We start from the raw sequence: 15,158 nt of genomic DNA, 5'->3' as shown, positions 1-15,158 counted from the left end.
TATTTCTGATGGGTTTTTTTGACAATTACACATTTCTTTTCTCTCAGTTTGATGATCATGAAGGGGCCCTCAGTATTGTACATCTGCATGGATCTGGATACCTTAGTTCACTCCCTAAAACATACAAAAGATATAAACTTTTATTTTTCATGCTCATAGTACCAAAAAATCAGCAGCATTTGCAATGCAGAGCAGTGCCTGCTTGGAGACACCGGGAGCTGCTTTCTGGAATTCACTGTAGGCACCTTGGTGTCAGCATTTTCAATGAAGTGACTATTCATTACTGCTTATTTTAGCCAAATGAATGAAATCAATCTTTGCATTGCTACCCTGCATTATTTAATGCAAGAAACTTCTGTGGGCAGCTATTAGGCAAGCTGTAACTATTTATGGGTTTTAAAACTTACAGTATCACTGACTAGGGACATTATTTGTACTTTTAAACACAGCAATCTGAGGCAAAGGAGAGATCCACTGAAACAAAGTAGGGACTAAGCCTTGAACCTCCGTGTTCAGAATCTTACTTTAGGTCCCATCCTCTGTGTTCTGGCAGGTCTGCAGCTAAAACTGACATCACTATGGAACAGAGCTGAGACACTAAGACTTGGTTTCAGCTCAGCAGAAATTAAGATTTTTCCTCCCTCCACATTTAAGAAATTAAAAAATATTTAGGGCAGTCAACTGTTTATTAGAATGAATTTCCAGCAGGAAAGCAATGGTGATAAATAGGTTAAGACTTAATAATACAGGTTTAAATTTACACCTCAAGCAAGCCTCAGAATTATTTGTGTACCTGGACTGTACATCTTTCACATTTCTGTGATCTGTTTGGGCAACTAAACTCCAGTTCTTTTTTCCAAAAGGCTCTCACTCGGAGTATCTTTGCTTTCATACTTTTTCTTTCTCCTGGCTACTATAACCTGATTTAAAGACTTCCCTACCCAAACCCTTCTCAAAGCCTGTTCAGCAGCATTCTGAACACATCTCTTTCAGTAGTCTGTGCCTTCCCACAACTCTTTAATGCAGGCAGAGTATCACCTTTTCAAACAGATCTTTCTGATTTACTAGAAAGAATTTACCACTGTATTGACCATTTAAAACTGTACCAGGCATACAGTTCCTGCCTTTTGACTATCACAGTAAATAATTTTCTATTTAATGGCACCATCTAGTTAAACCAAAGAACATGGCCTAAGAATGTGAAACAAAATGATGTGTTATCTCCCAGTAACAAATCACAGCTGCAGATGGTTGAGACTGAAACCTGACCCTGTGTTGAGAAGTGGCCACATACAGCTTGCACCTATCAAACCAAACTCCACGCTGCTGAGCAAAAAAATAACTTTTCTGGGGGGAGTTCCAGATTGCAACTAGTTACAAGTATCCAATCTGTATTAATTGCAAGTAGTTACAAACATCTAACCTGTATTAATTATCTTCATTTTCAACAGTATTTATCTAATGACACTGAAAATCATCTCCTTCACTTTGGTAGTTGCTTTTCAAAGCAGTAAATGAGTGAAAATGAACAGAACACAAGTGGGCTATGAAAAAACCCAAGTGCTTTGGTTTTTATTTACTGAGTAAAATTCAGTTTAGCCTTCACCACTCCACTCTTTTCTGGGTCATCTGTGAAAACATTGCAGCTTGAGAGACCAGTAAATTTGGACAGCATTAAAGTCTACCACTAGGACTGAACAAACTCAGAAGGTTTTACCTGCATTAGTGTTTTCCTCAGTTACTGGGATTGACATGATAACCTTCTCTTGATTGCTGATGTTAGAAAGACTTGTTCAACTGCTATTATTCCAAGGAATTAGATTTGAAAACCAGCACAATTACTGTTTAATAAAGCAGTGTTTGCTAATTTCATAGAAATGTTGCTTTTCCAGCTATTATCATTAATACTATGTGCTTCAGAGACCTCAAAGCTCCCAAAGGTAAAGCCAAGGTTGAGGACGTGCAGCGGCACCTGTCAAAGTGGATGTGCCCTGTATTATTCAAAAAACCAAAAATCCCCAACTCCAAAGATTACTCACTGAATGGCACCTTCCTTCTCTACTCTGGCTTGGGTCAAATCTTAGAGGAGATGCATTAATCTTGAAATCCATTATAATTTCAGTGAGGGCATAATTGTGTGGTAAAAGGAGATTTCTTTTTCAGTCATAAATAGCTATATAAGTAATTTGTGATATATAAGCCTGAAACTTAATCCTGTGTCCAGATCAGTGTCAACAGACATCCTGCTCTCCCTAAGTCCCCTCAAATCCAAACTGCTTCCTAGGCATAAATCAAGCCTTTCTGCTACTTTCAGAACAACCTAACTGCAAAAATAATACACAGATGCTGAAGATTCACTTGACTGGGATTAACAGATTTTTGATTTATCAGAGGTAAAATCCTCAACAAAGAAGTTATGGTATGAAACATGCTTTGCTAAGTCTCTTAAGGTGTTCTTTCAAACATGAAAACATGAGGAAGTTAACTCCAGCTTTGATTTTATAAATTAGTACAGATGTTAGTGCTCATCACTCACTAAAGTTAACTCAGGGCACCTGCAGCAAGGCCAGAGGATTCTCAAAGGCATGAATTTAAACCCAAATATCTCTGGTATTTAATACTCACAGGGCAGCCTTTCTCTTTCCAAGTTCTCCGCTTATCAGATATCACAATCCATTCACTGGGTTTTGTTCTTTAAGATTTACTTTTCAGGCCAAGACTTGATAAATGACTTCATTAACCATTAATGCTCTACGGCTGAGTAACTCTGACCTCCTTGACACAGAAAAAGTCTTGTCTTGGCTCTAAAAAACCCCAACCTACTTAAAAGCAAATATAAACTACTGTGAATAGAGACAGGTCATTTTTAGGAGTGTGCCTAGTTGGGGTCAGTCCAAAAATTTTCCAATTAACTGCAGAAAGCTTCCAAAGAAGATAAAAAGTTGACTATATTTCACACCTAATGCAACAGCATATACCAGGTTTGGAGTTGGGATGATACCTAACAGCTCTTCTGAGCTGTTGAGATGTTTAAAAAAAATGACATTTTTTTCTTCCAGAGTAGAAAGGACCATTATTATAAAGGCCTTTTATAGCCATAACCATAATCCCAGCATGAACTTTCTCCATGTACAGGACTCTTTCCCACTCTGCTGTGCCCCTGGGCCCACTACCCCTGCTCTCACAGCTTTGCAGGTGCTATGAACTAACTTTGCAGGAGGGTATTCTGGAGATGAGGCACAGCAATCTGGTGCTCTGATTGCTGGCCTGCTTCTCCTGCCCCAATGTTAGCAATATTGATCACCTTGGAAAAAACAACAAGCCAAAGACAGCAGGAATGAGCAAAGTGCAGAGACTCCAGTGTTTTAACCTACCTTTTGGGAGTTGCAAGACTGCATACAGGAGTGGTGCAGTGGAGATGGAATGGACAGAAGGAGAACATACAAAAAGAAAGACAAAAAAGATAGAAAAGATCAGTGACTTACTACATCCATGACAAAGAAAGTGAAAGGAGCTTGGAGAGAAACAAAGCAAGGTTTGATTTGAGTCATCAAGCACTGAAAAATAATCAGACAGGTTAAAACATTTATATTTTTATTTTCTTCCTGTTTTGTTATGTGATGGGAAAATAAATCATCTTTTTGTTGCACAGGCCAAACAGGGGGAGAAAAGAACTGACTGGCACCCCATGGAGCACTGGAGAACAGCTCACTTCTCCTGCACCTCCATCTGCCCACACTGGGACCCAAACTGAGCCAAGCCAAACTCCCAGCAGCCCTGTGCCTGGGGACATTGAGAAATTTCAGTGGGTCTACAAAGGTAGCCAAGAGAGAGTGAAAATTTTTCAGTGACAACTCTGCCTGGCATAGCAGTAACTACTGGCTTTATTTGGGCATATCACTGTATTTTGCCTTGGAAGCATCACTGTTGTGAGAATTTCCCTGCAACATTTAACACAGCAGGAGCTTTTGGAGCATCTGTGGTTGCTTGATGCATGTTTTCTTTTTCTCTGGTTTATTTAAATTATTTATTTATTTTTAAATTTAAAGCTCTAATTCCAATTTAAACAATATACCCAAGGGTATTACAACTCTCCTGAACTTCCCAACAGGAAAATACAATAGAGGAGTCAATATTTTGCTACAAGTTTCAAATACAAAGGTCTGAACTGCCTCTAGTGTGACAATCCAGTGGCTAAAGACCTTGAAATATTTGAGACTGACAGGAAAATACTGAAGCTGATTCTAAAACAAGCTGTGAGTCTAAAAAATTAACCCTTGGAAGAGACCAGGGGGAGCTTACCAGGTATGCAGACACATGAAGGAGGTTCAGCTAACATTTATGTCATCTTTTAGGCTGAAATGTACTGAGTATGTATTGCCATGCCATGGAATGGTAACTTTGCAACCACTGTAACTAACTCAGCAACACAGATGGCTGGAAGATCCTACTACATCAGTGGAGATTTAGAGAAAGTGAGACTGTGTGTCTAGAACACCAAATTCCAGATATCACACTCACTGACCCAGGGGACTTTGAGAAGTCACCTCTCTTCAGAGGGCAGTTCATAAAACTGTACAACAGTTCTGAACTTGAGAGTTCAGAAATTGTTGGGAGAAGTTTTCTGCTGTCAGAAGCCTCTGGAAAAACAGAACATGTACTACTCACCTGCACATACATTTGCACTTGCCAAGATGCTATTTTTGTTCAGATTAATATATTGGTGCCTTTTCTATATCCATCGAGAGGCCTTTCAGCTAAGCGTTTTATAGTATGACTTTTACTGTCACATCAGTGCAGGATTTCATTTACTGGTTTCAGAGTTAGTTCTTCCTCCCCTTATTTCTGAGAAGAGCTTGTGATTTTGCAACAGTTTCTTAGATCTGTATAGTCACTCTTCCATGGTTCTTTCAAAATTATTTTTTCTAATAGTACATGAACCTGCCACAAAACAGGTCAACTCCTACCTGTGAGTACTACACTCTTGATTTCCAGGAGACTTGCAGCCAAATCTATTTAAAAAGTAACCTGAAAATAAGACATATTTCTTCCTTGCTCTGTTAAAACAGCTCTGCAGTCAGGCACAATGTTCTCAGCTGTGACAGTGTCTTACACTAAAGAAACTGCTGAATTCACAGTACCGGGCAGCATCAAATTGACATTTTATACAAATAACATCATATTTAAGAATCAATTTCCACATTTTTTTGGGTATGTTTCCTCCAAGTAATTTATCAGTGCTGGTTTTATCATTGGAGCTGCTGAGAGCTTCCTCTGTGCCTGGTAAAACCAATCAGTGAGCGGCGTTGAATATTGACACTTTGTTAAACCACTAGAAAGCTGAACATGCCTCTGTGAACACCGATGTTACAAATGAAAAACGCCGGGAATTCTCTTTTTTTCTGCTCTGGCCTGAGAGCAGGTCACAAGGCCAGCCCGGCCCCTCCCTGTCACGGCTGGGCCGGGTGGGCTCTGCCGTGGGGCCGGGCCCCCATGGGCTGCCGGCAGGGGCAGGGGAGGCCGCGGGGCCCAGGCCGGGCCAGGCCAGGGCTGCAGCATCTGCTGTGACTGAGCCCTGCCCCGCCGCCAGCCCCGCCTGAGCTGGGCTCTGCCGGGCCCTGGCAGCGGCTCCGGGCCGGGCCGGCTCGGCCAAGGTTCTGCTGCCGTCGGGAGGAGAAGCCACGGCCCCCCGGCCATGCTGCTGCTGTGCTCTGGCCTGGCTGCTGAGATCCTGGCCCTGCCCTAGCGCGGCCCGGCCCGGCCCGGCCCGGCCCGGCCCATCCCGGCCCGGCCCGGCCCAGCCCAGCCCAGCCCGGCCCGACCCACCCCAGCCCAGCCCAGCCCAGCCCGGCCCGGCCCAGTTGCAGCTCTGCCGGCCTCAGGTGAGCACCTGCAGGCCCCGGGTGAGACACTGACTCTTTCAGTGCACAGATGAGACTTGCAAACCTTCAGTCCTCCCTCAGGTGAGAGAAAAGGACAGAGTGAGAACATGTAGAAGAACAACATGAAGACACCAAGGTCAGTGAAGAAAAAGTCAAGTCCCAGATGGGAGGGATGAGGAGATGCCTTGATCTTAGGGCTGAAATCCTCTTGTAAAGCTATGGAGAAGGATGTAATTGATACATCAGACTCCTTTTCCCTGTGACTCCTTGAAAAATATGGGGAGATGAAGCGTTCAAATTGTAGATATGAGCAAAGGCCTCCAAGCTGCAGCAAGCTATGGTATTCACATTTTCTGGAAAAATCCCCTCGCCCAGGATTTTTCTCCTGTGAAACTGAGAAGCCTCAGAGAAAAAGGAAAACAATAATTATCTGATTTGCTTCTCCTGTGTTTTGCTCCTTTGGAATCTGTTTGGAGATTGTTGACCCACAGGTGATTGATTCGTTGGTTTCTGCTGTGAGTTGTTTTCACTCTTTGGCCAATCAGGGACAAGCTGTGTTGGGACTCTGGAAAGAGTCACGAGTTTTCATTATTATCTTTTTAGCATTCACTAAGTATCTTTTCTGTATTCCTCAGTATAGTTTAGTATAGCATTCTTTAATATAATACAATAGTAAGCAGATGTTAAAGTAGCTGTGATTCTATGAGAAGCTTGAACAGAAAGACAGGGAAAGAAGAAGAAGACCTCTGTTCCTAGAGATGAAGATAATCTCAGAGATAGATATAGAAAACCTTTGCTCTTGAACAGCTCATCCTAAAAATAGTACACCATATGCTGACATGGCCCATAAACACAGCTGTGGGAAAAGTTGTGAAAAATGGGAAGGACTTCACCATCGCAGATTTTTCTGGGTAGCTGCTGTTCATGGAAATTAAAAGCCACGAGAGAACTGCTTTCTTGTGGAGAAGCCTCCATAAATTGACAAGAGGGACTCCTCTGCCTAAGTGAACTGAAGAAAGACTATTCTAGAAGTGATAAACTGAATTGTTTCTGTATGTTGTGAGTGGGAAATAAAAGGTTGTAGGGGGGAGGATAAGTGTTCTAGAGGTTTTATTCTGATTCTTATTATTCTTTCTTTTAGTTACTGTTAATAAAGCTTTCTTTACACCCTTTTGAAGCTTTGAGTCTTCTTTGCCTTCCTCCTAATCCTACCTCACAGCATGAAATAAGTAAGTATATTATAGTGAGTGCACTAGCATTTAGCCAGCACTAGACACACTACATTAATTGGTGTGTTGGTCAGGAAATCTCAAACTGGCGAACCAAAACCACTACACCAACTTTGCTAAAATGCCTTTTAGTTTGAAAAGTGCTTATGAAACACACTTTTGAGATATGATACTTGTAATTAATATATACCCATATAAATTCATAATTAAGCAAGCTACAAGAAACTTCTGTTCCTCTTGTATCATAGTACTTCATTTAAAGTTCCCATTACAATCCCAGCAACACTTGATTTTGGAGCTGCTGAGTTTTTCTGCAGAGAAAGTGCATCAGCAGACACCAGCATGCACCAGTGGAGCTTCCCCACCAGTCAGCCAGGACTGCTCCCCACACTGGGAAAATTCAGGAGATTGCTCAGGTTACCTGTGCTGAGTCCTACCTTTTCTGTTTGACTGTGATGCCCTTCTGCTGCAAAGCCTTCTCATTGGCCATCTGCAGGAGCTGGATCTCCTTCCGAGAGAACAGGCGGATAGCAAAGGCTTTTTCCAGGAGCCTCTCCGGGGACACCGACTTGGCGATATCCCTCACAAAGGCTCGAATGTCCTGCTGGATGCTGTCAGACTCCATGGGCTGCCCAGCTCTGACTTTGTGAAAGAATTTCAGAAGAGCCAGCGCGACGCGATAGAGAACTTTGTACCCCTCCACCAGGAAGACGTCAAAGATGCGCGCAATGTACACCATGGGGAGCTCTCCGAAGAGCCACCGCTGCCAGTCTGAGTACACCTCCAGCACGTCCTCGGACACTGCCACCATCAGCTTGTGGGCTGCCTGGCAGTACTTGTTCACCAGGTCCCCGAAGGTCATGCAGGAGGACTCAAAGGCCAGGAAGGTCTGGTCGATGAGCCGCTTGGAGGGGTCATTGCAAGCCAGGATGCGACAGACCTGCTCGAAGCACTCGGCCTCGTCCTTGCTGTAGTGCAGGAGCAGCGCGGTCACCGAGGGCAGCGCCGGGCAGAAGGAGATGTCCGGGAACTGATTGGCGACGCACAGGATGATCTTCCTGACGGCCCCGACGCCCTCCGCGTTCAGGCAGTACGTGGGGATCAGGCTGTTGTCCACGAACTCTGGCAGTGGGAGGGAGCTGCTGCTGCGTTTTCCAACGATCTTCCCCACGATGTCCCGGTACACGTTCGCATCTGGGGTCACTGTACGGCATGGGATATTGCTGATGAGTTTGTGGTACACTTTGGCTCTCAGAGAGTGGTTTTTGGCCCAATAGCCCTGCCGGGCGAGCTGCTTGAGCTCATGTAAGTCTGTGCAGGTGAGCTCTTTTGTGTCCTGGCTCTGGGCACTCACATCCATTTTGTCCCAGTCCACAAAGCGGCTGTATTCATCCATGGCTCCCGGAGAAGCAAATCACATAAATCATGAAAACTGAGACTTTAGTAAGTCATCGATGGACTCCTGGATTTTTCTGCAAAAGGGAAGTAAAAAACCAGACATTTGAGTAACAGATAATGTCTTATTTTCTTTATGAACCCAGATCTGTGCATACTTGTTCCTGCAATGGCAAAACTGTTTTCTAAAGCAAAGAAAGTTAAAGATGCCTTTTTATTTTTAAGCCAAACTTTTCTTCCATTCTGTCAGTAACTCCTACTGCAGTAATTGATCAAAGGCCAGCCAAGAGGCTGATCCTGAGGACATCTCTCCATGAAATTAATTTCCCTAACTGAAAGTCCAAGCTGAGGCATGGACCTTTACATTAACATCATACTTAAGAGAACAGAAGACTCCCATTGCAAAAAAAAAATATTGCAAAGTATGTTCAATTTGCAACCTCTCTTTCCAATTCTCTGGGGAAGTATAAAGTGAAACTTATACTAGAAGGATGCAGTCTCATAGGTAGTGTATGCTGTTCTCAGACAGTGTGGCCACTGAGGAGATAAACTGTGCTCCTACTAACCACAGCCATGTCCTCCAAGTAATTTATTTGTCATAGCACTTGTGTGACCACAGAGTCACCGAGACTAGCTTGTTCATCTGGTACAATTTTCCTCTTCCATTGGATAAGATTTCTTCATGGAAAGAGTGGTCAGACATTGGAACAGGCTGCCCAGGGAGGTGGTGGAATCACTGTCCCTGAACAGTGTTCAAGAAGCATCCCTGGAAGCATTCAAGAAATGATGGGATGTAACACTTAGTGCTCTGATCTAGTTGACAGGGTGGTGATTGGTCAAAGGTTGGACTCAATCTTGGAGGTCTTTTCCAACTTCAATGACAGTGTACAGCTGTACAGTCAGCCAGATCATTGCTAGTGCCAGAAGAGAGACTTGTGCAGGACAAGAACTCTGCTTCCAGACTGCAGCACAGAGTCAAGTCAGTTTCAAACACCTTCATTAAAGCACTTAGATTTTCTAAGTGCTGCTCTGGATGTTGGCCATGCCCTGTGACAGGGGCACACAACAGCTCTCCCATTGGAGATGCCACAGAAACCTTTGTGACAGCACCAGGAGCTGAAACATCAGGTTCTGGCCTCTAGTGCCTTGTGCCAGGTTTACCTGATCTACCTGCTGGCTCCAGGTTCAAACACACCTGTGTCTCAGCAGAGAGTGTGGCTGTCACCACTAAAGGCTATATCCAAACCAGCTTCAATCAGCCAGTGCAAAGCCAGAAGGGGATGCACAATAACCTCCACTATTGCAGCAGCTCTGCTGGGTGCTGGAACCTCTGCCCGTGTGCCCTCAGTGTCCATCTGAAGCTGCAAACATGGCTGTGGGAGCCGCACACTGCAAAGGCAGACAATCCCTATAAAATCCAACAGGCCCATAAAACTGTTCTGTCCAATTAAAAAGTTACATAGCAAGGTTAAAACAATGAAAATGTTTACTGAAAGGCCTCCAAAGAACTCTTAGCCATTCCAGTATTGATAGACTGAAAAACACATGGAACTTGACCTTTATTGGCATGCTTTTCCATTCTGGAGGCCTTTGAGCCTATTAAGGGAACTTCTAATGCCCTGGAAGAATCTGCCACAGGCTTTGAGAATGCCTCACTGCCTAGGGTGAGAGGAAAAGGTTTTTTCCTATGGTGCTCTGCAGCACTATGCTAATTTACCTCAGTTCTCTATAGGTCACTGCCCTCTACCCTGCCCCTTCCCTATAGGTCATTGCCCTCTGCCCTGCCCTTGTACTGCCCCTGACCCCATACTTAACCCAGGACACTGCATTGCTTCGTTGTCTTCTGTCCCTGGACTCCTCCAGCATGACTCTACAATAAGCCTTGCTGGAACTCTACACAGACACCTTTTCCATCTTTTTTTGCTGACCTATCTGTGGTGTGAGTGTGGACTGAGGAACTGTCTGTGCCCGCCCACGCGGCTTTCTCAGAAGATGCTTTTGGGAAGGTAGCAGCAAACACCATCCATCTTCCATGCTGCTACATTCCATAAATCAGGTGCTTTAAAATGATTTGAAGCTCTTAAGGAAGATATACCATCAAGATGAGATCTCATCCTCATTGCTGCACCTTTGGAAAAGAAATCAAACATTTTGCCTGAAGCAGTCATAGCAGCCAATCCAGACAGTTCTAGATTCTGAGTAAATGCTAACCTGGGTATTTTGGAATCACATGCTGAAAGTCCCAAATTTAACTCCTCTTTCAAAAGTTTGGCAGCAGCATGCAGGAGCCTTTCAGAGAACACTTTTGGATGGCTCTCCTCTACTATATTTAATTCAGGGCTTTTTTATAAAAAGAAGACTGGTTTTAGATCATCATTCTTACAGTGTAAGAGCGATACAGAAATGCTTACCATTTCTTTTTGTTGCATTCTTCCACATCTAAAACCAATTCTCAGGCTGTAATTAAAGGAGGGAACACATAGTCCTGACTCCCGTTCTGAAAGTGAGATATCTTACAGGGTTCAGCTGTGGGGTCTCCGTGTGAGCTCAGCATGTGTTTCCTGCAGATCCCGTAACAGCAGGACACCCGTCCATCGCAGAGCCAATGTCAGCTCCAGGGAAGTGAACATTTTTCAGTAATTCTCCACCTGGGAATCACAGAAACACTCCTTTTTAATGCAAATCCTAAATTAATGTCCTTTTGTAGAAGAGAAATTTAATCCTACTTTGCAGTGGCAAAAGCATGGGAAGCATGAATCATTCTGTTCCTGGACATTTCAGCATAGAAACTATCCCTGCCTTGTGCTAGCTGGTGTCTCCAGCACGCTTCTACCTTCTGCCATCGTCCCTTGGGAGCTGCTTAGATTTATATTAGGGAGGGTTAAGTAAAATGTTCATCATGTAAGACAACTTCTAAGACACCCAGATTCATTTTGGCTTTTTCTTTTTTCCCCTGTAAACCTTCTTCTCCTGTCTTATTTCTTAACATACACAGGCATACTTAGAGGCTTCATCAAACAGACATTTTCACTCTAGCAATTATTGCCCATTCCAGGAACTAATGACTTTCATTAATGCGTGCTCTTGAAGCTCATTGAAATCCATGGCAGTCAGACTGCCAGAAGTTTTAATTTGAGGTCACAGTTTTATACATTTTTTGGCTGGGATAAATCTGTGGGGTCTGCAAGTAGGTCTGGCTGCTTATACTTTTCACAGGTCTAGATGCTGCAATAAAAGTGACAGCAAAGTAATTGGGCATTGTCAGGGCTGCCAGAGCATGACCAGCTCTTAACTGTGCTTGCAAAACCAACAGAACTTGTGTGCTCCAGTGTAATGGTGCATAGCTCCTGATACCTTGCCAGCAGCTACTGTAAGCCAGCAGGCCTCAAACAGGGAGGATTTACTTGCCACAGAAGAGCCCAAGAAATCTCAGGAAAATTCCAGCCAGCCTTCAACTCCTCCTCAACTCTTTCTGAACTGTCCTCCCCCTCTCCTGTGAGGCAAGTTCTCTCTCTTCTGGTAAAGGGCAATGTTTAACTTTGGGCTGCTGGGAAGAGGAGACAGAAGATGTCACCCTCAGCAGTCAAGAGCCAGTGAGTCAGGGCTATCTCCTGCCCATCCCTCCCACCACAAGGAAATGAGCAGGCAGTACAGAATTGTATTTGGAGGGAGGCTGGAGTTTCAGTTAGGGGTAAATCTGGAGGATGGCTGTGTGAGATTGCAGTTGTGCCACAAAGTCCCATATTCACCTGAGCTGCCTTGCTTACCCCTCCATATAAAGGAGGGTAAGACAGGCAGAAGAGAAAAAAACATTTCAGAATAAAATGTATATATACAGATATGGCTACAGGCAGGCAGAGACTCATTTACAGCCTCTTATTGCAGCAAACCACTTTCCCTCCTGCTTTAGAGAAGTCAACATCATGTTATGGTAAATGTCCCCTAACTGGAGACAGGGACACCAGGATGGGTGAGCACCTGAACAGCACAGAACTGAAATGCACTCCAGTATGAGTTGGCATAGAATGATAAGGGCATTGGATAAAGTAGCAAAAAAATCCCCAAAACAAATTAAAAAAAACCCTAAACAAACAAACAAACAAAAAAAAAACAAAACAAAAAAAGGCATTATTTGTAACAACCATAGAAACACAGAACATTCTGGGTTGGAAGGGACTTTAAAGCTCATCTCATTCCACCCCTTGCCATGGGCAGGGACACCTCCCACTATGCCAGGCTGCTTGCTCCAAGCCCTGTCCAACCCTTCCAGGGATCCAGGGCAGCTACAGCTTCTCTGAGAAGCCACAAAACTTTCGAGTTCTGTACTAAGAGTAAGCGGTCATTATCCTTTCTAATCAGACTGACTTTTAAAAAAAGTAGGAATTAACATAGAAGAACAGAACCAGGAGAAAGAGCTTTCTTCTTAGTACCTACCATGCAATTGTGGATTGTTAAATGTATTAGTTTTTAACTGAGCTCTTCAGGTAAGTGCAATATATAAAAAAAAAAAAAAAAAGGCAAGTACCCAAGTGAGAAGTACAACCAGAAAAATGCATACTGAGGATCTGCCAATAGTGGCTGCAGCACAGGCAAAAGCTTTTTCAAGATTAAGTTTAAACTCTGAAGCAGGCAAGCAACCATTACAATTTAAACCCAAGCAAAGACCACAGCAACCTGCATGATTTTAAGTCAGTGACTGAATTTTCAGGAAATATTTAGCTTGCTATTCTAGCCACATTTTCCATTTCATTCCCTTAGCTCTTCCCATTGTCTTTTGGCTGCTTTCAGAAGACTGCTGAAAACTGTCTGAATCTGTATAAAACACACAGCAGTGAAGCCAAGTGTGACAGGGAAATTCCCATACTGTCTACAAAGAAAAATTCTAAGGAAGTGTTTAAAAACATATCAGAAAAAAAAGATTTGAATTATTACTTACTTTCAGTATGGGGAATATAAGCTTACAATTTTACTAAAGATAACATGGCTGAGGGCAAGTTCAACAATTTTATTATTTAGAATAATTATCTTATTATTAAAGGGGTTTGTTTGTTTTTTCTTTACAAAATGCAGGAACTAGGAAACTGAAATATTTGAACCACAACTAACTCAGAGGGCAATTATTTTTTCAAAGTGAGAGCACATAAAATACTCTACAGTAGTGACATATTCACAGTCTAAATTTCTTAAAAATAATTCCAACTTTGGCTGAAGCCTGTGATTACATTATTTGATATTGCTTTTAATAAACATAAGAGAGTGTCCTAAAAACCCGAGCAATAATTAATCAGGAGATCCTGGTTCCCCATTCCATTTAGGTATTCTTGCAACTTTGTATTCTGAAAGTCTGCCTACAGCTTAAAAGATTATTAAAACACTTATTTTAATCCAGTGTAGTTGCTCTATAACAGGAACTACCAAATTTGAAAATTACATTTTTAATCTCGTGCATGAGCAGTTACACCACCTTGGATTTAGCTCTTTGCTAAGCACAGACACAGTTAGATACTGACAACCAACATTTTGGCAGACATTTTTTTAAGGTTCTAATAGAAAGCTATTTTTCCTTTTTGCTGCTCTTCAAATCAAGAGTAACGTAATCCTCCAGACCTGCAGCGTATCCTTTGGTGTTTATATTTCTGACCAGTGTTGTAGGCATGGAAAAGACTCAAATTTATTCTTTTTCATAACCTTGTGCAGCAACTAATCCATGCAGAAGGCACATGAAGAGATAATGAGAACTGCTTCCTCAAGACTGCTTGCTACTAGTCCTTTTCCCAGTAAGAGGAAATGAACCCCAAAAGTCTGAGATGAATTCCATTCTTGAGGGGTACTCAATCACCTCTGAGATGTTTGCTTCATAAAGAGAAGTCTGACAGAAGAACAAAGCAACTCAGCAAGGTAGTAGTGACTGCAGAACAAAAGCCAAGTGGCAGGCAGCTTTTCTCTCCTCCCCCAGTATTTCAGTGCATCCTGCAGCTTTCCCAATGCTGGACTTACAGCAGCACCCTTGACATCTCTGCTACATGGATCTGGCAACCAGACTGGACATCGCTGTTCCCCCTGCACCCAAACACCTCCTGATCACAAGTACTGTACAGCCTCAATGGTAACTTTGCCTCCCCTCCCTGGTGCAGATGTCTCACAGACATCTTTTCATAAAAATCCTTTCTTTAGGATTTTTCCCTCTTCTGGAAGGCTGAGGCCCCAGAAAGAGAATGTAAACAATGGTTATCTGCTGCTGTGGAATGCAACAGGTGCACCTGTGATTGGCCCATGTTCCATGTTTACAATTAAGGGCCAATCAAAGACCAAGCTCTCTCTGGGACAGAATCAAAGAGAGCTCTTTTGTTTATTCATTCCTATTCTATTCTTAGCATAGCAAGCTTCTGAACTTTTAGTATAGTCTTAATGTATTATATATCATGAAATAATAAATCCAGCCTTCTGATAATGGAGTCAAGATTCTCGTCTATCTCTTCACCCCTGAGGAACCCTTGCAAGCCCGGTAACACAGATGTGTTTCAAAGCTTGAATTAAACACTCCATTTAGCATCAGAAAGCGACCATCTCATGTCATGCAGTGTTTGGGAGCAGTAGCTGCATTGTGCAGTGATGATGCCTTCCAGCAGAGTACACAGAGCTCGATGGATTG

At 43.0% G+C, this 15,158-nt stretch overlaps 1 protein-coding gene across 4 annotated transcripts in view; it reads right to left on the bottom strand.

The window, feature by feature from the left end:
• The window catches only part of TBC1D24 (TBC1 domain family member 24), a 38,265-nt gene that overhangs the window by 15,163 nt on the left and 7,944 nt on the right, over positions 1-15,158 (bottom strand). For 2 of the 4 annotated variants that reach the window (XM_063171339.1, XM_063171341.1), the window contains exons 2-4: positions 11,024-11,154; positions 7,549-8,583; positions 3,375-3,392 (exon numbers count right to left, since the gene is read on the bottom strand). In XM_063171339.1, the coding sequence (XP_063027409.1) occupies positions 3,375-3,392; positions 7,549-8,507 (977 nt within the window). In that variant the 5' untranslated portion in view covers positions 8,508-8,583; positions 11,024-11,154. Of the gene's footprint in view, positions 1-3,374; positions 3,393-7,548; positions 8,584-10,917; positions 11,155-15,158 lie in introns of all 4 variants that reach the window. The other 2 variants (XM_063171342.1, XM_063171343.1) reach the window with 2 other exon arrangements.

The sequence above is a fragment of the Melospiza melodia genome, chromosome 18 (genome assembly GCF_035770615.1).
Source record: "Melospiza melodia melodia isolate bMelMel2 chromosome 18, bMelMel2.pri, whole genome shotgun sequence".
In the NCBI taxonomy this organism is placed as follows: Eukaryota; Metazoa; Chordata; class Aves; order Passeriformes; family Passerellidae; genus Melospiza; species Melospiza melodia.
This window is presented reverse-complemented; position numbering and strand designations above follow the sequence as displayed.